The 25,890-nt window shown below is 45.9% G+C and overlaps 1 protein-coding gene across 3 annotated transcripts in view; it reads right to left on the minus strand.

Moving 5' to 3' along the window:
* Ube3c (ubiquitin protein ligase E3C) overlaps positions 1 to 25,890 on the minus strand; it is a 104,441-nt gene that overhangs the window by 52,132 nt on the left and 26,419 nt on the right. For all 3 annotated transcript variants that reach the window (XM_045160374.1, XM_045160375.1, XR_006639314.1), the window contains 3 exons: positions 18,651 to 18,737; positions 11,858 to 12,015; positions 11,490 to 11,722 (listed from right to left, as the gene is read on the minus strand). In XM_045160374.1, coding sequence (XP_045016309.1) covers positions 11,490 to 11,722; positions 11,858 to 12,015; positions 18,651 to 18,737 — 478 coding nt within the window. The remainder of the gene's footprint in view (positions 1 to 11,489; positions 11,723 to 11,857; positions 12,016 to 18,650; positions 18,738 to 25,890) is intronic.

The raw sequence follows: 25,890 nt of genomic DNA on the forward strand, positions 1-25,890 counted from the left end.
GACCTCTTCCCATTGCAAACAGCACTTTTCACTTTAAGACAAGGTTTCACTAAGTTGCCCAGGCAGCCCTGAACTTGCAATCTTCCTGCTTCAGGCTAAGTACCTGAACTTCAGAGGTCAGTGCCACCCAACTTGGCTAAACTCTTTATAAGGCTCTAAAGCAACTCAGCAGCATCAAATCTATGGGAACTGAAGGCATACTGTGCATGCTGTGATGAATGCATGAAAAGTTTTAAGCATTTGATTTTGAAATGAAGAAAACACTAAAACGAAGTGTGAACACTGGTGACCCATAGCAGTGAGGGCAGCATCTCATGGGCTGGGGCAGTGTCCCTCCCATATAAGGATCCTGCTTCAGGCCTCAGCCTGAGTTGTCTTCTCCACTACTCACTGACACGGTGGGATTCGCTGGCACAGAGCATGATAAGCATACAGATGCTTAAGCAACCAAGGTGATGGCCCCGACCCAAAAAAGGCACAGAAAACCAGGAATGCACTGCTGCTACAGGCAGTGGTGGGGTATGTGTGCATGCGTGTATGTGTGTGGGGGGTGGGGTACATCTGGGCCTCTTGCCACTGCACATGAACTTCAGATACATGGGCCACTCTTTGCATTTGGCTTTACATGGGTGTTGGGGGATCAAGTCCTAGCTGAGAGACTTTGCAAACAAGTGCTTTTAACTGCCAATCTAGTTTCAGAGTCCTAATTCTTGTTTTTGTTGCTATTGTCTTCTTTCTGCAGCACTGGGAACAAAGCCAAGGACTTTTCTATGCTAGCCAAACGTTCTACCACACCCGTGGCCTTTTTTGGTTTATTGAGGCAGAGTCTCACTCCACTCCAGGCTCATCTGGAATTCACTATGTAGCCTCAGGGTGGCCTCAGACTCATAGTGATCCTTCTACCTCTGCTCCCCAAGTGCTGGGATTAAAAGTGTGCACCACCATGCTAAGCTAGAGAGAGGATGGGTGCACCAGGGCTTCTAGCTGCTGCAAATGGACTCTAGATGCACACACCACTTTATGCATTTGGCTTTACTTGGATACTGGGGAATCAAACTTGGATTGTTAGATTTTTTTTTTTTTATCTTATGGAAGGAGTGGTTTTTATTTTGGCTTACAGTTTTGAGGGGAAGTTTCATTATGGTGGGGAAAACATGACAAGAACAGATAACAAGGAAACACATCTTGTTACACCAGCTCAAAGGATGTAGCAAAATTGTGCTTATCTAGCACAGGCAAGGGGGTTAAATTATACAATCCCAAGGCCCACCCCAAGTAACATACTTCCTTCAGCAAACATCCACTTCCCAAAGGACCCCCAACCTTGTCAAATTAATACCAGCTGGCGAAAAAGTATTCAAAACACATGACACTATAGGGAACATTTCATTGAAGCCACCATAGTTAATTTTGGGCATCCTTGGTACACAAAGATATTTAAAAATAGACATGAAATGAAAGACTTAAGAGGGCATGGGGATAGTTTCTAGACATATCTGGCATCTGAGCTCCCTACAATACACTGTCAGTATTCTTTTTTATTCATTTTTTTGATTACAATTAGAAATGAAACCTAAGGTTTGGGGGCCAAGGACTTTCCTGGATCCCTAGCACCCCCTTACCCCAGGCTGACCTAGAATTCACTCTGTAGTCTCTGGTTAGCCTTGAACTCATGGTGATCCTCCTACTGCCACATCTCCAGTGTTGGGATTAAAGTTGTGCACCACCACAACCTGTGCTACCCCCTCATTTATTTAAAGTATTTTATTTATATTTATTATTTATTTTTGCGTATGTGAGCCTCTATGTTGGCAAACGAATTCAAGATGCACTTTGTATCCAGCTTAGATGCACAGTGGGGATTTCAACTAGGGTCTTTGGGCTATGCAAGCAAGGGTTTCTTACTACTGAACCATCCTCCCAGCCCTTCCTCTTCTTTTTAAAGTGGTAACTTCGTTTTAAAGTGGTGACTAAATGTCACCACAATTTAGTTACTGGGCATCTTGCGTATCCAGCAGATGTGCGTCCGTCGCACAAACGACAGACGAATGAATATGCATGGGTTTAGCTGCTTCCGCAGGGCTAGAAACATACTCCCAGCTCAGTCCCCTCGAGGTCATCCTCACCCACCCTGAAGCCAGTAGAAGCCAGTGCGTGCTCAGGGATTCGCATACTTCTGGTGGAGGCACTTGTCTTGCTGTAACAATCTGTGGAGGTGTGTGCACAGGGCCCTTCAGAGCATCGCTCTGTCTCTATGCAGATTTGAACACTTAACCTTTGAGGGATCAGGAGGACTGAAGATGCAAGCAACCGTCCGCTTCGCCGCTGGTCTGCTCTTTGGATTGTTAGATTTTTGCAAGCAAGCACCTCAAGCGCTGAGCCAGCTTTGTAGTTCTAGGTTATTTTTGAGGGAGGGTCAGAGAAGGGAGGGGTGGGGAAGATAGAGAGAAGGGGCATGCCAGGGCCCCTCAGCCACTGTGAATGAACTGCAGACACATGTGCCACATGTATGACATTGCGTGCCTGTGTCACTGTGTATCTGGCTATGTGGGACCTGAAGAGTCAAACATGTATTCTTAGGCTTCGCAGGCAAGTGCTTAACTGCTAAGCCATCTCTCCAGCCCTAGACTTTTTCAAAGCCTTTAAAAAAAAAAAATTATTTATTGATTTGAGAGAGAGAGAGAGAGAGGTGGGGGGAGAAAGACACAGATAGAATGGGTGGGCCAGGGCCTCTAGCCAGTGCAAACGAACTCCAGATGCGTGTGCTACCTTGTGCATCTGGCTTATGTGGGTCCTGGAGAATCGAAACTGGGTCCTTTGCCTTTGCAGGCAAGCACCTTAACTGCTAGGTTATCTCTACAGCCCCAAGCCTTTGGCTTTTTTCCCCCCCCTTCTTCGAGGTAGGGACTTGTTCTAGCCCAGGCTGACCTGGAATTCACTATGTAGTCTCAGGGTGGCCTTGAACTCACATCAATCCTCCTACCTCTGCCTTCAGAGTGCTGGGATTAAAGGCATGTGCCATCACGTACAGTTTGCCCTTTTTTTTTTTTAATAATTTTAATTTATTTATTAGAGATACGGGGGAGAAGGGGGTTGGGAGAAAGAATGAAAATGGGCATGCCAGGGCCTCTAGCCAGTGCAAATGAATTCCAGGTGCATGTGCCACCATGTGCATCATCTGGCTTATGTGGGACCTGGAGAATTGAACCTGGCTCCTTAGGCTTCACAGGCATGTGCCTTAACCAGTAAGCCATCTCTCCAGCTATTGCCTTTGTTTTTTAAGACAAGGTTTTTCCATATACCCAGGATGGGTTGGAACTCACAACCCTGCCTCAACCTCTTGAGTACTGAGATTTGCCCACTTTACCACCATGTCCAGCAAGTTTTCTTCCAAATGATGACATATACATCAACAACCAAGACAACAAAAATCCTCCTCACAGTGCTCTCTACATGGGGATGCAGGGAGGGGAGGCACGGAAGCCTGACTCTCCCAGCACACTGCCTTGAGAGCCCCTACTAAGTGCCAGACAGCAAGATGTAATGTTAAAGGGCAGCTTCCTGCCTGCTCCCCGAGCTACAGCGATCACAGTCATAAATCGCATTTCACGCAGAGTCTATAAGCTGACGAACGGAGGGGCTGTTCTAGCTGTGTCGCCGCAGGGCTTAGGAACCGACCTCAGTTCTCAGTGACAAGGAAAGATGACTCCATCCACTTAAAATCCTACGTTCTGTGATCAGCCAACAGAGCCTCTCACACAAATTAGTTTTGGGGGACCATCATCGACTGAAAAATGAAAATGGTCAGTGCTGAAGGAGCTCAGTCTCATCATTTGCAATTCCGTCCGACTCAATGGAAGGCCGGAAATCACTGGCAAATTCTTCTCACCTTCTTTGGTTGGGTCTGTCTTGAATGCTTCAACTCGAATTTGGCACTGTAATGCAGAAAAATGCTGCTGAAATTGTAGTCTACAACTTTCCAGACGGGGAATGTAGCTGGCTGTACCCATCACAGCTCCAAGGACAGCTCCCTATCTCCCACACAGAATTCCTTTACCTCATCAACTGACAAGAGACAACACTCATCCTAAGACACTGTTGGAAACAGTGAAAACTCTGTATGAACTTATTGTATTTCACTATAGAGTAATTTTCTCTTCAAGAGATTTAATCATGGATGAAACCTTAGTCTATTATTTTTAGGGCTCAACTCAGTAGCAGGTAGTATAAAATGGTGTGGGATAGAGTTCTTTAGTCAAACAACAGAAACCCTTTAGACAATTTTTTGTTGTTGCTTTGTTTCTTCTAGGCAGGGTCTCACTCTAGCTGAGGCCGACATGGACCTTACTCTGTAGTCCCTGGGTGGCCTGGAACTCACAGCCATCCCCTTACCTCAGGCTCCTGAGTGCTGGGATTAAAGGTGGCCGGGCATGGTGGCTCCTAGCACTCAAGAGGTAAAGAGGATAGAGAATGGCTGTGAGTTCAAGGCCACCCTGAGACTACAGAGTAAGTTCCATGTCAGCCTGGGCTAGAGTGAGAACCAACCTCGAAAAACTAAAAGAATTTTGTTTGGGAGCCAAAGACAGCAAGAGAGGGAGAGAGAGACACACAGAGCAAGGAAGAGGAGGAGGAGGAGAGAGCAAATGGGCATGCCAGGGCCTTCTGCTACTGCAAACAAACTCCAAATCATGCGCCACCATAAACCTGACTTTATGTGGATATGGGGAAGCAAGCCAGGCTGCCAGACTTTGCAAACAAGCACCTTTAATTATTGGGCCCTATCTCCAGACAAACAGTTCTATTTCTAAGCTCAGAAGTCTTTGTAAACCCAATTCCCAACCTAAACCAATCCCTTATTAAAGAAAAAAAATAAATAAACTGGGGCTGGGGAAATAAAGTGGTTGCTGCCCGAGTACTCAAGTTCACCCCCATAAAAAGCTGGAAGCTGTGTTGGGCTTCTGTAGTCACAGCACAATAGCAGCAAGATGGGAGGTTAAGACAGAAGAATTTCCCAGAAGCTCTTGTTAAGTATAGCAAAAACAGCAGAAACCATTCCTCAAAGAGCTGGAGTCTGGGCTGGAAAGATGGCTTAGCGGTTAAGCCCTTGCCTGAGAAGCCTAAGGACCCCAGTTCGAGGCTCGATTCCCCAGGACCCACGTTAGCCAGATGCACAAGGGGGAACATGCGTCTGGAGTTCATTTGCAGTGCTCTTTCTCTCTCTGCTTCTTTCTCTCTCTATTACTCTCAAGTAAATAAATAAAAATAAACAAAATTAAAAAAAAAAAGAGCTGGAGTGTGAGGATGGACCAGAAAGTTATCCTCCGGCTTCTCCACCCACCCCACACAAATAAACTAAAAAAAAAAAAAAAAAAAAAAAAAAAAGTTTGGGAGGGGGTTTCAAGGTAGGGTCTCTCTTTAGCCTAGACTGACCTGGAATTCACTATGTAGTCTCAGGGTGGCCTCAAACTCATGGCAGTCCTACCTCCATCTCCCAAGTGCTGGGCCACCATTCCAAGCATAAATATCAATTAAAGACCCTGGTTCAATTCCCCAGGACCCACGTAAGCCAGATACACAAGGGGGCGCATGTGTCTGGAGCTGGTTTGCAGTGGCTAGAGGCCCTGGTATGTCCTGTCTCTCTTTCTGCCTCTTTCCCTCTCAAATTAATTAATTAACTAAAAAAACTTAAATTTAACATTTGAATATAAATTTTTAAAAGATTATCTTGAACAAAGCCAGTTCCCAGATGGTTAGCCCAATAGTGCTAAAAAGTGCTATATGAGCTGCTGGGGGAAATGGCCTATAATAACACTGTGTGCTAGCAGGGGACAGTGCTACATGCAAGCGACCACCAGACAAGATGGGAGCTGGCGGGGACAGTGCTACATGAAAGCGACCACCCAGACCACCCAGACAAGATGGGAGCTGGCGGGGACAGTGCTACATGAAAGCGACCACCCAGACCACCCAGACAAGATGGGAGCTGGCGGGGACAGGGCTACATGAAAGCGACCACCCAGACCACCCAGACAAGATGGGAGCTGGCGGGGACAGTGCTACATGAAAGCGACCACCCAGACCACCCAGACAAGATGGGAGCTGGCGGGGACAGTGCTACATGAAAGCGACCACCCAGACCACCCAGACAAGATGGGAGCTGGCGGGGACAGTGCTACATGAAAGCGACCACCCAGACCACCCAGACAAGATGGGAGCTGGCGGGGACAGTGCTACATGAAAGCGACCATCCAGACCACCAGACAAGATGGGAGCTGGCGGGGACAGGGCTACATGAAAGCGACCACCCAGACCACCCAGACAACATGGGAGCTGGCGGGGACAGTGCTACATGAAAGCAACCACCCAGACAAGATGGGAGCTGGCGGGGACAGGGCTACATGAAAGCGACCACCCAGACCACCCAGACAAGATGGGAGCTGGCGGGGACAGGGCTACATGAAAGCAACCACCCAGACCACCAGACAAGATGGGAGCTGGCGGGGACAGGGCTACATGAAAGCAACCACCCAGACCACCAGACAAGATGGGAGCTGGCGGGGACAGTGCTACATGAAAGCAACCACCCAGACCACCCAGACAAGATGGGAGCTGGCGGGGACAGTGCTACATGAAAGCGACCACCCAGACCACCCAGACAAGATGGGAGCTGGCGGGGACAGTGCTACATGAAAGCAACCATCCAGACCACCAGACAAGATGGGAGCTGGCGGGGACAGTGCTACATGAAAGCGACCACCCAGACCACCAGACAAGATGGGAGCTGGCGGGGACAGTGCTACATGAAAGCGACCACCCAGACCACCAGACAAGATGGGAGCTGGCGGGGACAGTGCTACATGAAAGCAACCACCCAGACCACCAGACAAGATGGGAGCTGGCGGGGACAGTGCTACATGAAAGCAACCATCCAGACCACCAGACAAGATGGGAGCTGGCGGGGACAGTGCTACATGAAAGCAACCACCCAGACCACCCAGACAAGATGGGAGCTGGCGGGGACAGTGCTACATGAAAGCAACCACCCAGACCACCAGACAAGATGGGAGCTGGCGGGGACAGGGCTACATGAAAGCAACCACCCAGACCACCCAGACAAGATGGGAGCTGGCAGGGACAGGGCTACATGAAAGCAACCACCCAGACCACCAGACAAGATGGGAGCTGGCGGGGACAGTGCTACATGAAAGCGACCACCCAGACCACCCAGACAAGATGGGAGCTGGCGGGGACAGTGCTACATGAAAGCAACCATCCAGACCACCAGACAAGATGGGAGCTGGCGGGGACAGGGCTACATGAAAGCAACCATCCAGACCACCAGACAAGATGGGAGCTGGCGGGGACAGTGCTACATGAAAGCAACCATCCAGACCACCAGACAAGATGGGAGCTGGCGGGGACAGTGCTACATGAAAGCAACCACCCAGACCACCCAGACAAGATGGGAGCTGGCGGGGACAGTGCTACATGAAAGCGACCACCCAGACCACCAGACAAGATGGGAGCTGGCGGGGACAGGGCTACATGAAAGCAACCACCCAGACCACCCAGACAAGATGGGAGCTGGCGGGGACAGTGCTACATGAAAGCAACCACCCAGACCACCAGACAAGATGGGAGCTGGCGGGGGACAGTGCTACATGAAAGCAACCACCCAGACAAGATGGGAGCTGGCGGGGGACAGTGCTACATGAAAGCGACCACCCAGACCACCCAGACAAGATGGGAGCTGGCGGGGACAGGGCTACATGAAAGCAACCACCCAGACCACCCAGACAAGATGGGAGCTGGCGGGGACAGGGCTACATGAAAGCAACCACCCAGACCACCCAGACAAGATGAGTAACCAGTGGCTCTCTGATTAGTTACGAGATCTGCTCACTGGAAAGGAACTCATAGCTGGAACTGGGACCTGAGTCAGAATTCTATGGAGACCAAGATCATGGACTCCAACAAGAAGCTCCCACTAGTCTTTGGCCAAAAGAGAGGCTACACCTATCAAAATCTCTCTGAATTAACAATACTTACCCCAGTTAACCTACACCAACCTCAATCTCCACTGGAAAATCTTTTTCAAAAGGCAATGAGAACAGGAGATAAACCACCCTTCACACACCAGGCAGGGCCCACGTGAAACCACAGAGGCAGTGGCGAGATGAGCAAGAGCAGTTGCTCCCACGATGAACCTGACAACCTGGGCCAGGGTCATGGAGACAGACCCTGAGGACATGCAAAACCCACCAAAGCAGAGATCCAGAAGCTGCTGAGAGCGCAACACTTAAGTAGACTTAAAACTCACCCACCATGGCTCAGGGAAGTCTGTGGTTAAGGTGATGAAAAATTCTATGAACCACATAGTGGGAGGGAATATCCAAAGGCATTCCCCCCTACCGCCAATGACTGACTGCTGCTCTCACAACTCATAATCCAGAACCCCATAGTGAATGCCAGCAATCCCACTGAGGAGGGACCTCCACGGAATGAGGGTAGGGAGAGAAATGATGGCACCAACATGTGTGTGTCCATTAAGCTTGTACTTAATTAAAAATAAAAGTATCACAGCACTCAGGAGGCACAAGTAGGAGGACTGCCATGAGTTTGAGGCCACCCTGAGACTACATAGCGAATTCAAGGTTAGCCTGGGCCAGAGCGAGACCCTACCTTGAAACCCACCCACTCCAAAAAAAAAAAAAAAAAAAAAAAAAAAGTAACGAAGGGAAACTGTGACGGTTTGGGGTGCAACTCAGTGATAAAAGTAGTTGCTTGCCTAGCATGCATAAACCCTGGGTTCAAGATCAAACACACAACACACACAAATTATTTTTGTTGTTGTTAAGATAGGGCCTTGCTCAGGATGTCCTTAAACTCAGTCTCTAAACTTGAACTTGAAATTCTTCCACCTTAGCCTCTGAATGCTGGGATTATTGACATAACCATTCCTACTAGTCAAACAATAGGAATCCTATCCTTTGTGGAGCATTAACCTCTACAAAACTATTTTTTCCTTTCTACAATGTAGGGTCTGACTCTAGCCCAGGCTGACCTGGAATTCACTATATAGTAGTAGGGCAGCCTCAAACTCACAGCAATCCTCCTACCTTTGCCCCTCAAGGGCAGGGATTAAAGGCATGTGCCACTATGCTTGACTTACGAAACTTTCATTTAGGGCTGGACAGATGGCTTAGCAGTTAAGGTGCTTGCCTGTGAAGCCTAAGGACCCAGGTTCATGTAAGCCAGTTTCACATGGTGGTGCATGCACCTGAGTTTGTTTGCAATGGCTAGAGGTCCTGGCATGCCCACTCTTTTTCTCTCTTTCTCTCCCTGTCTAATAAATAGAAATTTAAAAAATAAAATAAAATTAAAAAAACTTGCCAGGTATGGTGGTGCATGCCTTTAATCCCAGCACTTGGGAGGCAGCGGTAGGAGGATCCCCATGAGTTCGAGGCCGCCCTGAGACTACACAGGGAATTCCAGGTCAGCCTGGGCTAGAGTGAAACCCTACCTTAAAAAACCAACCAAACCAAACCAAACAACTTATTTAATGTTTAAGCAAAACAAAATAGGGCTAAGGAAAAAAAGAAAAATCCATGTAACATTATTTGTTTGGCTTTTAATTAATTTATTTATTTAGGTTTTATGAGGTAGGGTCTTGGTCTAGCCCAAGCTAACCTGGAACTCACTATGAAGTCTCAGGGTAGCCTCAAACTCACAGTGATCCTCCTATCTCTGCCTCCCCAGTGCTGGGATTAAAGGCATGCACCACCACACCTGGCTTTATGTAACATTATTAAATTCAGATATTCTTAAATTTTAAAGAAACCCTCAGAAGGTACTATGGAGCAGGGAACTTATTTGGCAGTGTACATAGAACTTGGTGTCTACAGAGGCAAGTATTATTAGCCAAGATCCCAGCATTTTTAAAATTGTGTGTGTGTGTGTGTGTGTGTGTGTGTGTGTGTGTGTGTGTTAGGTTCTCACCCCAAGCTGATTTGGAACTCTGTAATCCCAGGCTGGCAAGCTCACAGAAATCCTCCTTCCTCTGCCTCCTGAGTTCTGGGATTAAAGGTGTGTGTTATCATACCCAGCAAGATCTCAGAATTTAATTACACACTGAAGAAGAAAACGCACACTACTTTAAGGTCTTATCTGGGGAAAGCTTCCACAAGAATTACAAGTCTTAAAGTAGTTGTGATAGCTTATTTGTAACAGAAAAATTACAAATCTCTAATCTTCAAGAAAAGAGTCAGCACAAGACTTTTAATGCTTACTTAGGAGATAGGTAATTAAAACAAATTGCGCAAACATGTATTACATCAATCTGCACAAATTATGAATTCAATGATGCATTAGTCCTGTATTCATGCAATCAAAATATTATCAGTTACTTTCACTGCTGCTAATGCCCATGCTCCTAAGTGAAATGTGTTGTAAAATCAGGCAGAATGGGCTGCAGAGAGACTCTTGTGGACTTGTAGGATGAATAAGCATTCCTTAATTAGCCCATCAGGTTAAGTGCAAGCATTAATGGGCCTTTCCTAAAGTCTAGCTTGACATCTTTCTCCAAACATGGCCAAGAAGAAAGTTCCATTAGCAATATTAATACAAGCTTAGTTGATCATTTTCATTCAATTAACTTCTTTCAATTAAATAGATAGCTTGACAAAAGCGGTGATAGAAGACCTGAAGGGACAGCTGATGACTCGTGCGGAGCATTAGCGAGCTCTCGAGAGGTCACTTGTGCTAGACGGACTGTAAATCTAGCATTCAATTTGGAAAATGCGTTTCTCCTGCTCTCGCTCCTTTAATGAGCAATTTTAGCTGACTAGATGTGTCTGCAGCAGAAATTTCACGGGAAGTCAAGTACCACCTTCTTTCTATCTTGTTTTAACCCCTGGTCACATTCTCAGTGGTGGTCTCCTGCCAGCACTCCATTCAAAGTAACTCCCACATCCACCTTCTGCAGATGACCATATTCTACAATAATTCATGCACAACCTGCATCAACAACTGATGACCAACTCTACCTTTATTATTCTTAATCTTCAAAAAAAAAAAAAAAAAACCCTATAGAGATAGCCAGGCGTGGTGGTGCACGCCTTTAATCCCAGCACTTGGGAGGCAGAGGTAGGAGGATCACCATAAATTTGAGGTCACCCTGAGACTACATAGTGAAGCCCAGGTCAGTTTGGGCCAGAATGAAATGCTAGGTCAAAAAAAAAAAAAAAAAAAAAAACCCACCCTAAAGCTATGAAAGATCTAACCTATGGAAAAATGAAAACAAAAAGTTTTATTTATACATCTTGTCATAGAAGTGTTGATAGCATTTACAAAGGACTGTTAAACAAATGTGACAAGAAGCTTTAAAAAGCAGAGAAAGCTTCTCTTACACAGTTCTGCAAGCAGGGACTATGCCAGAAACAAGCCTGCATCTTCCCATGCTCCGGAAGGAGTTGAGCCCCAGCTCTTACCTTGAAAAGCTGAATCCACCGCTTCTGCTCCATCTGTATGCACTGCTGCATCTCGGAGCTTGTAGTAACCCCAATGCTCTGGAAGGCGGTCACGTACTCCTCTCGCACTTCTGGCTTTGTTTCTGGATACGCCAGCTTGATGATCCCCAAGCAGGCGTCACGCAGGCAGCGGGACAGCACAACCAGCTCCTCCAGGGTGAAAGGCATCATGGATGATTGTCTCTGACCTACAACTAGAAGCACAACTCCCATCACTGTGTCTTCAGTGTGTCAGCACACATGGGGAAACCAAAAAGGTTCTTAGAACTGTTTCAGGTGTCTATGAAAACGGGCAGGCCAGTAGCAAACTCATTCCTTAAAATTCTCACCTTCTATGGGGTCACCAAAAAATTCATTGTCATGTATGGAAATCAGCGAATGACTGAACAAGGAGCTGAAGAGGTAAAAGAGCGGGATGATCCGGCTAGAATCTTCAAAAGACATGGGTGAGCCCCTCGATATCACCTGAAGCAACGGCACCATAGACCTAGAGTGGGGGAGTGGGAAAAGCAAAACAATTATTAAGATCAGTTTTAGCGTGGGACCTGGTAAGATAAGGTATTAGATGAGCACATTCAGGAAAACAACATGTACATGAGCAAACCACTTGAAAGGAAAAGTCCCTGTGATGACCCAGGCAGTAACTACCCATTGGTTCCTTTGTGTCTGCCTCCACCCACCCACAAGACAGGGAGCTACAGAGGGTGGCCAGAGTTCCAAGCTAAAGTCCTTGAACAGGCTTAGTAAATGATGTCACTGACTCTGGTCCTATGTGGAAAACCACTTCTCCGTTGGCTTCCATGTAAGAAAGCTCAACTGGGTGGCAGCAGTACACATTTTACGTACCCTCTCCCTTTTAGGAGGATTAAAGCAGTTTCAGAAGCTGGGAACACGGCTCACTAAAAGCAGCTGCCGCACAACCACGAGGGCCCAAGACAGCCCACAGAAAGCGCTGGGTGTGGCCCCACACCTCTGTAATACGGACGGACAGGGGTGGAGGGTGGGGAAAGCTGGACACTGGGTTGAGTGGGCGATCCTATCTTCAGGAAACCAATGGAAGGATGAAGATGGATGAGCAGAGAGGATTCCGATGTTCTCTGGCCTCTGCACATGCACACATATGTACATACATCACACAAGTATCACATCATATACCACACATACTTTATAACACATACACATGCCAAAAACCACCACCACAACCAAACAGCTCTAATCACTGTCAAATTAGAGCCTTTGGGAAGCCAGCTCCCTGCTGGCCTGCACTCTTGGTGCTAGAAAGTGCTGCGTGAGCTGCTAGGGGTCAACAGTTACCAAGAGCATGACTAAGCAGGGATCCTGCCGGCTACAAAAATCAACCAGCCGGGCAAGATGTACACAACTGTGCAACAGTGGCACACAGGTATCGGGGTAATCAACAGCTCTCTTATTTGATAAACTTGTGGCTTGGAAGGTCGTAGACTCTATTTTTTATTTATTTAGTTGTTTTATTTTTTCAAGGTAGGGTCTCACTCTAGCTCAGGCTGACCTGGAATTCACTATGTCATCTCAGGGTGGCCTCGAACTCATGGCGATCCTCCCACCTTTGCCTCCCAAGTGCTGGGATTAAAGCTGTGCGGCACCATGCCCGGCTAGGTCACAGACTCTAGAGGAAGGTCCCATTATTTTACGGCTCAATGAGAGGGTATTGTGTACTATATCCTTTGATACATGCTGCCCTCACTTTTGGTTAGAGAATCTGCTTTTTACAGATGGCAGTGAATATCAAGGAGACACAAGATCCATCAGTATGACAAGAAAGGCAACTGTCCAGCACAAGATAAGTCATCTCTATCACACCTTCCAGAGCCCAGGAAGACATTACAGAAGAAGTGGCAGATTAAAAGGGAGAGCTGTTCTCACCACTAGCCGGAGTACTTCCCTCAGGGAGACAGTAATAGACACTGACGAGACCCAAAACTAAACACTGGTAACACTCCTCCAAAGCTCAGGGAACATTGCTAAAGAGGGCACAGAAAGATTTTAAGAGCCACAGGGTGGAAAGGAGAATCCTGAAGCACTGTGTATCTCCCACTCTCCAAGAGACGGACTGGTACATTCAGGACCCCACAGTGAATACCAACAACCCCACTGAGGACGGCCCTCAGTGGAATGGGGTCAGGGCAGGGGCATTAGAGCCTTCAAGAATAAAGCTTCTCCTCGCTGGGCCTTGTTTCTGGTCACACTGAAGTGGCCCTTAAGCCTGCTCCTGGTTGTCCTGAGGCAGTGAGCATCTAGCCTGCCAAGAGGGTGAGTGCACAGGAAGTTTTGGGCCTCTGTCAAGATGGCAAGCTGTCATCTGTTCTATCTCCATCCCAAAGACTGTTTCCTGAGGCTCTTCCCTCTCTGTCTCGTGATATCCTGCCTTCTAGGACACTCAGGTAACAGCATCCACCTATGGGCTCCTTCCAAACCAGGAAGCTTCCCATCCCTGCTGGCACAGCACTGCATGGGAAGCACCACTCTTTTAGCTCCCTGAGCAATGGCATCCACAAAGTTATGGAACAATGAGTCTCTATGGTACCTGCCGCAGGGACAACACTGCTAGCAACGATGGAATGAGACTCTTGTGCACCTCAACTCTGCCCACAAGGGAGAGAGATCAACCCCAAAGTGTCTGAATCATATCTGAAGTTGAGGAGCCTTCCATTTAGCCTGTGCCAAACATACACATGCATGAATTAATGAACAAAAGCCACCCACTCTGAATGATATACAGTAAGGACACTCAAGAAACAAAGTGCAGCTGCTTCACCTATCACCAAGATCAGGAAGACTGAGGGCTGATTTAGCTCTATGATTAACAGTGGCTTTTCCCCCTGCCCAGCCTGTGAAAAAAGGAGCCACTCTTCCCATTCCCTGAGTGATTTCCCCATCATACAGGTATTAAGCTACCCATTAAGTGGCATTCAGTAAAAATTATGCTGACATGTACAATAATAATTTAATGCTGTGAATTTTGTTGATATTGGTAAAAATAATGGTCAGGACTCTGAATGTAGAACCACCAAAAAACAAAACAAAACAAAACAAAAACAAATCACATCATACCAATGAGCACATACTGTTTAAGGAAACAAGGCCCAGGCAAGAATCAGTCAGTTGCTGAGCTGCCAGCGTCACTTGCACGCAGAGCTGAGCCAGCACGAAGTTATTACTGTTGGGAACAGGAATGCTTCAACTTATCAGTTACACAGGCATATGCCACTACACAGGACATCTATGTATTTGTTCTCTTTAATTCCTTGAGGCAAGCAAAGGAAATTAAACAGGGATGGGAGAGAAGAGTCAGACATGTTCCAGTGGGCGCTGCAGCTGGGGCAGAAAATTAAAACAAAGCAAGCAAGCAAGCAAGCAAGCAAGCAAACCAACCAACCAACCAACCAACCAACCACCACCAACAACAACAACAAACTCCAGGGCTCTGGGTTCTTGCTGGTCACCTTTCCTGCTAATATTTTATTTATTTATTTTTGTTATTGTTTTTTTGAGGTAGGGTCTCACTCTAGCCCAGGCTGATCTGGAATTCACTATGTAGTCTCATGTTAGCCTCGAACTCACAGAAACCCTCCTACCTCTGCCTCCTGAGTGCTGGGATAAAAGGCGTACACCACCACACCTGGCCCCATTCCTGCTATAAACAGAGTCAAGCACTTCCATCTCAGACCTGTGAGCAACAGTCTGCAATTTACTGAAATGGAAAAGACAGTGATTTGTCACTCAAGAAAGTTGGTCGATCACTGATCATCAACAGGACCTTGGACAAATCCTTGCTCTCTGTGTCTGTGGGGAATCCCACCTCATTAAATAGATTCCACTCAAAGAAACTACAAGAGCTCCACTGTGACAGAGTAGCCATGTGCTGGTGCTGCTACTGGTGAAGGGATGTCTGTCAGAAAGCAGTGCCAGCTGGCAGTGGGACAATGAGCTGTACAATTCCAACAGCAAATGTGAAAACACTGCTTGCAAATGTCTGCTGTACTTTTAACAATTGCCCATACCTTGCATGCTGGGGCCGAGTAACAAGCTGAGCCTCAAGTGAGCCTGAAACTACCTGCATTTGGCTGCTTTATGAAACTAGGAAGTCACAAGCCCTTGGGCTCTGCCCCACGTTTCAGGCAGGACCAAGGAACCTGCATTTTAAAAGCCCTCTGAATGAACATGGGCGCACCAGGGCCTCCTGCCACCACAAACAAACTCCAGATGCAGGCGCCACTTTCTGGTTTTACATGGGTCCTGGGGAATCAAACTCAGTCCATCAGGCTTTGCAAGCAAGCACCTTTAACCACTGAGCCATCTCTCCAGCCCCCACGCTTGTGACACATAGCAGAGAGAGAGAATGGGTGTGCCAGTTCCCGCTGCAAAGAACGGCAGACACATGCACTTTGCACATCTGGCTATACGTGGGTACTGGAGTACTGAACGCAGGCCATCAGGCTTTGCAATCAAGTCTCTCCCTGTAAGTGCTGAGCCATCTCTCCAGCCCCAATCCTGATATTTTTTGTTTGTTTTGTTTTTTTTCAGAGATAGGATCTCACTCTAGCCCAAGCTGACCTTGGAATTCACTATGTAGTCTCAGGGTGGCCTCAAACTCATGGCAATCCTCCTACCTCTGCCTCCTGAGTATTGGGATTAAAGGTGTGTGCCACCATGCGTGGCTCGAAATCTGCATTTTTAATGAGTCCCCATCATGTACCTTCTGCTCATTAGAGCTACTAGCAATGGAGGTGTTGTTATGAAATTATTTTCAATTTAAATTCACTGTCGTTTTCAGAAAGTTGGGTATTTTAAATTTATTCCCAATGGTAATATGATGAAACTTGAACTTAAGAATGAGTAAATACACTGTTCAGGTTTCTGAAAAGATTTTAATAAATTAAACAACTAGAAAGTAACAAATTGTCACTGCCTTTTTTTTTTTTAATTTTTTTTTAAATTTATTTGAGAGCGACGGACACAGAGAGAAAGACAGATAGAGGGAGAGAGAGAGAGAATGGGCACGCCAGGGCTTCCAGCCTCTGCAAACAAACTCCAGACACGTGCGCCCCCTTGTGCATCTGGCTAACATGGGACCTGGGGAACCGAGCCTCGAACCGGGGTCCTTAGGCTTCACAGGCAAGCGCTTAACCGCTAAGCCATCTCTCCAGCCCTGTCACTGCCTTTTAAAGATAATATTTTCCAAAACCTATATAACTTTATCCCCTTGTAAAATAATATCAATAATTTAATATGATTCACAATATCATTTTTCTTTCACACATCATGACTCCATTTCCTCACCAAGAGACAAATGTCATAAACAAACAAGCAATTATCAGGCAGACCAAGGCAGTATCTCTGTTGCTAAGCTGGGGTCCTCACAGATAAATGGTAATTTCCTGTCCAAATGATCCTGAACCTCCTTTTGCCCTAAGTAAACCCGTAACTCACGAAACCCGAGCTCAAGTCAGAAGGGATGACATACACCAAAATCAGAGCATAATAAAACAACCCAAATCCTTCTAAATATTAATCAAGAGGTCTGTAAAGCACTCAATGCTGGATTCAAGAGCAAGCATTCAATGTTTATGAACAGCACCAGACATGACAACCTGTGAAAAGCTTCCTTACTTAAGAATCACTGATAGGCTGGAGAGATGGCTTAGCGGTTAAGCGCTTGCCTGTGAAGCCTAAGGACCCCGGTTCAAGGCTCGGTTCCCCAGGTCCCACGTTAGCCAGATGCACAAGGGGGCGCACGCGTCTGGAGTTCGTTTGCAGAGGCTGGAAGCCCTGGCGCGCCCATTCTCTCTCTCTCCCTCTATCTGTCTTTCTCTCTGTGTCTGTCGCTCTCAAATAAATAAATAAAAAATAAAAAAAAATATTTAAAAAAAAAAAAGAATCACTGAGATGCCAGGCGTGATGGCGCACACCTTTAATCCCAGCACTCGGGAGGCAGAGGAAGGAGGATCGCCAAGAGTTTGAGGCCACCCTGAGACTACATATTGACTTCCAGGCCAGCCTGAGCTAGAGTGAGACCCTACCTTGAAATACCAAAAAAATAAAAATAAAAAATAAAAATAACTTTTCCTCGGATGAAGTCATATTCTTAATGTTTATAGAAAGGTAATTAAAACTACTGTATGCCTTTAATCTCAGTCACCCAGAGGCTGAGATAAGAGGGAGTTCTAGTCTAACTTGGGCTAAAGTGAGAGCCTATCCCCAAAACCTCAAAACAGGGCTGGAGAGATGGCTTAGCAGTTAAGCATAAGGACCCTGGTTTGATTGTCCAGATCCCATGTAAGCCAGAGGTACATGGTGGCACATGCATCTGGAGTTCATTTGCAGTGGCTAGAGGTCCTGGTGAGCTCATTCTCTCCCTCTCCCTCTCCCTCTAGGAGGTAGAGGCAGGAGTATCACTGTGAGTTTGAGGCCACAGAGTGCATTTCAGGTTAGCCTGGGGCTAGATTGAGACCTTACCTTGAAAAAGCTGAAAATAAAGAAATAAGAAACTAAGTTTACTTTTTAAAAAAAAAATATTTATTTTACACAGAAAAAGAGAGAGAGAGAGAGAGAGAGAGAGAGAGAGAGAATGGGCGTGCCAGGTCCTCCAGCCACAGCAGACAAATTCCAGATGCATGCACCCCTTGTGCATCTGACTAACGTAGGCCCTGGGGAATTGAACCTTGGACCTTTGGCTTTGTAGGCAAACGCCTTAACCGCTATACCATCCCTACAGCCCCTAATTTTTCTTTTTGTGTATGAAAAATTAAGACCATTTATAGCAGTACTTTTCTTTTTAAAAAATATTTATTTAGTTGAGGGAGGAGAGACTGGGCAAGACAGGGCCTCTAGCCACTGCAAATGAACTCCAGATACATGTGCCACCTTTTGCATCTGGCTTTATAGGGGTACTGGAGAATCGAACCGGGGTCCTTCGCTTTTGCAGGCAAGCGCCTTACCATTATGCCATCTCTTCAGCCCACTGAATAGAACCTTTCAACATGACATAATGAATAGCAGTTAAAATGCTGCTTACAACATTTTCTACTAGGTGGTCACTTTCCATGCCCTTTAGCTCAATATTTAAGTCTGTGTAGCACGTACCCTGTGATCATCCGTGTTGTCATGGAAGAGATGAGAAACCAAAGGTGCCTCAAAAACCTGGCATTAAAGGCTAAACTGTAGAGAAGCCTGGAAAAAAAAAACAAAAAACGGGTTAGAGTAAGGAAATATTCATTAACATGTTTCCTATGCACAGACCACTTACTGGTCTAAGATGTGTGTGTGTGTGTGTGTTTTGTTGTTTCAAGGTAGGGTGTCACCCTAGCTCAGGCTGACCTGGAATTCAAATCTCAGGGTGGCCTCAAACTCATTGTGATCCTCCTACCTCTGCCTCCCAAATGCTGGGATTAAAAGACTGTGCTGAGTGGTGAGTTCAAGGCCACCCTGAGACTACATAGTGAGTTGCAGGTCAGCCTGGACTAGAGTGACACTCTACCTAGGAAGGAGGGGGGGAAACGGAGTGTGCCACCACAGCTGGCTGGACTAAGATATTTTAAGACTAAATTTCACAAGAAGAGTGTTGAATGACCGTAGCAGAAGATAAAATAAGAAAGCTTACATGAGGAAGTTATTTTCTAATACTAGGATCTCAAAGCAGATTGGCTAACTTGCTGCATTTCACCCAAAACTGCAAGAGCGCTGTTCAGGATCAGCATTTTCTGAGGACACAATGAGGATTATGTGGTAGTTTCAATTTATGTCCCATAGACCCAGATGTTTTATTAAAGCTTATACCTTGGATCTCCAGCCATCTAGACAGAGGAAGTGTCACTGGGGGTGGATGGAAATTCCGGCCCGAAGGCGCTCTGTGGCACACTTAGAGACTGAACGATCAGGAAACACACGCACAGAGGCTGGGAGAGCGCTCGGTGCTAAGAGCGCCTGCTGCACAAGCACAAGCAGCCAAGTCGCCCCCCCACCCAAGAGACAGGCAGACCTCGGCTCAGCCCACCCAACCCAGCAACGGGAAGCTCCAGGTCCAGTGAGACTGTCTCAGGAAAATAAGATGGAAGAAGCCATTACCTGGCTTCTTCACATGTGCACAGGGGGACACACATCTGTGCACATGCATGTACACACACTAACAATGTAATGATGGCAGTGAAACCAGGAAAGGATGTGGAATATTCATAGAAGCACAAAATCTTTTTTCTATTTTCTTTTCTTGAAACAGGGCCTTCGTAGCCCAGACTGGCTCAGAATTCACAATCCTCCTGCCTCCGCCTCCTGAGTACTGGAATCATAGGCATGTGCCCCACACCCCAAAAAATCATCAACTCTTTAACTTAAAAGGTTCTACTAGATCACTTGGCTCACCTACCCTTCATATATGAAGCAGGCAAAAAGCAATGCTTACATCAGAAATGAAATCTTTCCACCTCAAGTGTTAAGACTTCACAAAAAAGGCTTGCCAGAGATGCAGATTCCATGAGCTGTCACCTAGGCCAGGTGGGCTTTCTGGTGATGACGCAGCTGCCTTTGAGCTGAAGCACCTATGAGAAGGCTGTCACCCAGGATGGGTGAGACTTCTCCTGGTAAGGCCGTGTCTGAGTCATCGATTGCTTCAGTAAGCAATCTCTCACCCTGCTCAGTAAGAAGCCCCAATAAACTCGTTGGGTCAACAAAAACAAAATTAAGTCACAAAAATGTTTGTCAAAGGTACATTCCACAACAGTGTGGTACCAACACTTCACTAACTCCACTGGTACGATACATGCCTATAACCCCAGCACTCTAGAGGCTGAGACAGCAAGATTATGAGCTTAAGGCCAGCCTGGTTTACATAGGGAGATAAACAAAGCAATCGGTTTTTCTTGCCTTTGAGGAGTTTTACTTGCTCATAGGTATATAAACAGTCATGTGGAAAAATCAAGTAAGAAAAATAAAAAGACATAAGAAACACAATGTTCCTAAATGTAAGAATTCTATCAAGTAATAAATTTGATCATTGTATCTGTCAGCCAAGAAGTGAGTTTGCTTTTAAAAATATATTATGGGACTGGAGAGATGGCTTAGCTGATAAGGCACTTGTCTGCAAAGTACAAGGATCCAGGTTCGACTCCCCAGGACCCACGTAAGCCAGATGGAAAAGAGGGTGCATGCATCTGGAGTTCTTTTGCAGTGGCTAGAGGCCCTGGTGCGCCCATTCTCTCTCCTCTCTCTCTCTCTGTCTACTTGCCTATTACTGTATTTCTCTCCCTCTCAAATAAATAAAATAAAATATATCATGTATAATTATTTTACATGTTTTAAGACAAATATTTTTCTTACCCTTTTTTCTGAAAAACTGGAAACAAGGAAATAAGCTACCAGTATTTTAGCTCACACACCAATTACGAGAGGAATTATTTAGTTATAAACTCTTCCAAATACTTTGTGTATGAATACATAAAAAATGAGTTTTCCAGGCTGAAGAAATGGCTTAGTGGTTAAGGTACTTGCCTGCAAAACCAAAGGACCCAGGTTCGATTTCCCAGGACCCATGTAAGCCAGATGCACAGGGGAGAGGGGACACACACATGCATCTGAAGTTCATCTGCAGCTGCTAGAGGCTCTGGCATGGCCATTCTCTCTCAAATAAATAAAAAAAATAATTTTTTTAAAAAAATAAGTTTACCTATATATCATCTTGTAAGTTTTGTTTTATTTTACTAAGATTAACATCTCTTAATATATCTTTTTGAAACACTATTGTAATGGCTACATAGCTGTTAAATATTTGAAACTTTATTTTTTTTCTTTTTGGTTTTTCGAGGTAGGGTCTCACTCTAGCCCAGGCTAACCTGGAATAGTCATTATGTAGTCTCAGGGCGGCCCAGAACTCACAGCAATCCTACTTCTGACTCCCGAGTGCTAGGATTAATGGCGTGTGCCACCACGCCCTGCTTCTTTGAAACTAATTTTTAAATACTTAAATTTGTTCAATAGTCAATAATAAAACAAGTTATTAAAGTTTTAATTAAATTACTAAAGGTGATATGGATTGTGGCTTTATTTCCAGGAGGCAAAGAAGTGACTTATTCTTCCCATGTGTGGAGATAGATTAAAAACTACCCATTACAAACTTTATTCAGCTGTTCACAGCCTGTCAGTTAATTTGTAGAGAGCAACAAGTTCAATGTAAACCAGCTCCCCACAAGGACACGGAAGGGAAGAAGGATGGAGACAATGAAGACAGCAGCTCACACACAGTCAGCCTGGGCCTGTCAGCAGCCTAGCAAGACACCAACAATCCTCCCAACACTGGAGATAACGTGACACTTCATGGTTTTCTGCTGACATATCACTACTGGTAAAGGGATGGTGAACTAATATACTTAACAATTCACCCCTGAGACAATGCAAGATCTAAATAAATTCTAATTTTCCTCAGTAATACTTAGCATGTACTTGGATGTAGTTCAGGGCTGAAGAGATGGCTTAGTGATTAAGGCACTTGCCTACAAAGCCAAAGGACCCAGGTTTGATTCCCCAGTATCCACTGTAGAGCCAGATGCACAAGGTGGCACATGCATCTGGAGTTCCTTTGCAGTGGCTAGAGACCTTGGCACATCCATTTTCTTGCTCTCTCAAGTAAATAATACATATAATTTCTCTCTCTCTCCCTCCCCCCCCCTCTCTATATATACACGCACGCACACACAGATGTAGCCAACAACTAGGAGCTGAGACAAGAAGAATCTTAAAACACAGCTGTTAAACTGATGGCTAACAGTTAAGGCCCTTGTCTGCAAGGCCAAAGAACCCAGGTTCAATTCCCCAGGACCCAGATGCACAAGATGGCACATGTGTCTGGAATTCGTTTATAGTGGCTAGAGCCCCTGGTGCACCCATTCTCTCTCCGTCCCTCCCTCTGCCTGCTTCTTTCTCTCAATTAAATAATAAAAATAAAATATAAAAAGAATAAAGATGATTAATAAAATTTATAAAATTGGGCCAGAGAGATGGCTTAATGGTTAAGGGCTGGCCAGCAAAGCCTAAAAACCCAGGTTGGATTCCCCAGTGCCCATGTAATCCATATGCACAAGGTGGCAGATGTGTCTGGAGACCCTAGCGCATCCATTCTCTTTCTGCCTCTTTCTCTCTATCAAACAAATACAAGTAATAAACTTAAGGCAGAGTATTGTTGGGGGCAGGTTTATGGGTGTTATAGCTATATAGATCTAGCTTGCATTTTCAACAATTCACCTGGCCAAGCACAACCTGCAGAACCCAGTTCTGACACATTCCAGTGATGAATGTATGTGGAGATGACTGCACCCTAGCACAGTGCAAGTCAATGGCTTCCTCTTTGGGAAGATGGGCTTGTTCTAACTTCCTGTCTATTCAGCAAATCCCAGCAACATGTGGCTAGTGTCACTGAGGAACTGAGCTTGTCTAGGGACTTAGCTGGCCATGCAGGGCAGTGTAGCTCAGTGTTGGGGCACAGACCCTTAAGTGAAGAATGGACCCATTCTCCAGGTGGGGCAGGAGGAAGCTCCTGGAGAGGTACAGTATTTCTCCTCAATAGCATGTTGGAGCCGAGGACAGGTCTTGGGTGACATTTCTCTTACAGGTCAATAAGAGCACAAAAACTCAGCAATATAGGCTCATCAGAAAGTAGCTACAGCTACTTGTACAAAAGAAAGGTCATTCCAAGTCCCAGAGCAAAAAGAGCTAAGAGCCGGGTGTGGTGGCTCACGCCTTTAATCCCAGCCCTCTGGAGGCAGAGGTAGGAGGATTGCTGAGAGTTCAAGGCCACCCCGAGACTACATAGTTAATTCAAGGTCAGCCTGGACCAGAGTGAGACCCTACCTAAAAAAACCAAAAAAAAAAAAAAAGCTAAAACACTAAACACGGCTGGGGAGATGGCTTCACAGTTAAGGCGCTGGCCTGCAAAGCCAAAAGACCTTGGTTCAATTCCCCAGGACCGAACGTAAGCCAGATGCACAAGGGGGCACATGCATCTGGAGTTCGTTTGCAGTGGCTGGAGGCCCTAGTGCGCCCAATCTCCTTCTCTATCTGCCTCTCTCTCAAATAAATAAATAAAAGAAAACAAAATAAAACAATAAACAGATAAAAGTCAGGCACAGTGGCACACACCTTTAATCCCAGCACTCAGGAGGCAGAGACAGGAGGATGGCTGTGAGTTAGAGGCCAGTCTGAGACTACATAGTGAATTCCAGGTCAGCCTCGGCTAGAGAGAGACCCTACCTCAAAAAAGAAAAAAAAAAGGGGGCTGGAGAGATGGCTTAGCGGTTAAGCGCTTGCCTGTGAAGCCTAAGGACCCCGGTTCAAGGCTCGGTTCCCCAGGACCCACATTAGCCAGATACACGAGGGTGCACATGTGTCTGAGTTCATTTGCAGTGGCTGGAAGCCCTAGCATGCCCATTCTCTCTCTCTCTACCCCTCTCTCTGTCACTCTCAAATAAATAAATATAAACAAAAAAATTAATTAAAAAAAAAGAAAGAAACTGGGCTGGAGAAATGGCTTAACAGACAAGGTGCTTGCCTAGAAAGGACCCAGGAGCCACGTAAGGCAGATGCACAAGGTGGAACGTGTGTAGAGTTCGCCTGCAGCGGCTAAAGGTCCTGGCATGCCCATTCTCTCTCTCTCAAATAAATGAAATTTTTTAAATGAAAAAATAAAAACAAAACCCAGGCCTTCAGACATTGCAAGCAAGTACCTTTAACTGCTGAGCCATTTCACCAGCCCATTCTTAAAATGTTTTATTTATTTGCGTGAGTGAGAGTAAGAGAGAAAGAGGACAAGCTAATCTTTACTATGGTTCAAAGTAAGGACCCTGCCCTGCCACAGAGCAAACGTCCTGGCCGAGGCGCAGAACCCTCAGGTCTCGCGCGTGTCTGAGCGAACAGGTCATCCCAGCTGCTTAGCACACCTTATTCCCTCCCACCCAGGGGACAGCAGAAAGCCCGGGGTGGCTAGAGCAGTGGCGACATCGGTGTTTACAAGGCAATCGCAGCCAACCCCAGCGCCTTATTTTCACTCATCTCAGAGTATGCCTTTCTGTCCAAGCGGCGGGGATGACACTGCAAGGACCCAGAAGATTCTGTGGGTAACGCAGATACACGTGGTATCCCTTTCCACTTCCAGTTGAGGATGACATCCAAATTAGCCAAAATTAATCATTTTGTTTAATCCTAACTGAAAGTTTGTTTTTAAAAAGCAAAAGGGGGCTGGGTGTGGTGGCGCACGCCTTTAGTCCCAGTACTCAGAAGGCAGAGGTAGGAGGATCGCCATGAATTGGAGGCCACTCTGAGACTACATAGTGAATTCCAGGTCAGCCTGGACTGAGACCCTACCTCGAAAAACCAAAAAAAAAAAAAAAAAAAAAAGCAGGCTGGAGAGATGGCTTAGCAGTTAAGGTGCTTACCTGCAAAGCCTATGGACCCATGTTTGGCTCTCCAGATCCCACTTAAACCAGATGCTCAAGGTGACCCAAGCACCTAAGGTTGCACATGGCCATAGGTGGCACACGTGTCTAGAGTTTGATTACAATGGCTGAAGGGCCTGGTGCACCAATTGTCTCTCTCTCTCTCTCTCTGTCTCATAAAATAAATATTACAAGGCAGATGTGGTGGCACAAGCCTTTAATCCCAGCACGTAAGAGGATCACCGTGTTCCAGGCCAGCCTGAGACTACATAGTGAATTCCAGGTTAGTCTGAGCTAGAGAGAGACCCTACCTCCAAAAACAAAACAAACTGTATGTGTGTGAGTGTGTGTAAAATAAAAATGAAGAAACTTAAAAAGTAACTTGCCACAAGCAACATGATCAAAATGGTGCTAAGAAGAAAACCTTTAGATATGTAATACATGTAATACACTAGCTCTATTATATAGGTATGAGTCTACCTTTTTTGGTTGTTGTTGTTTTGCTTTGCTTTGTTTTTTCGAGGTGGGGTCTCAATCTAGCTCAGGCTGACCTGGAATTCACTATGTAGTCTCAGGGTGGCCTCAAACTCATGGCAATCCTCATACCTCTGCCTCCCGAGTGCTGGGATTAAAGGTGTGCGACACCATGCCTGGCCTGAGCCCAACTTTTAAAGTAGGTTTTGAGTCCTAAAACTCAAACGCAGACACTACAGAAAGAGAAGGTAACTGCCTTGATTTGCTAACCTATCACACTCAGGGTGGGAAAGATACCAAAACTATTTGTTGCTTCAGAAAAGGAAAATGGGATTCCGGTTTTTGGGTGTTTGTAGTGTTGTAAATTGTGTGTTAAGTATGCAGTGTACGCACATAAGCATGCAGGTACACATGCCCCGTGTACACACGTGGAG

The sequence above is a fragment of the Jaculus jaculus genome, chromosome 10, assembly GCF_020740685.1.
Source record: "Jaculus jaculus isolate mJacJac1 chromosome 10, mJacJac1.mat.Y.cur, whole genome shotgun sequence".
Taxonomy (NCBI): domain Eukaryota; kingdom Metazoa; phylum Chordata; class Mammalia; order Rodentia; family Dipodidae; genus Jaculus; species Jaculus jaculus.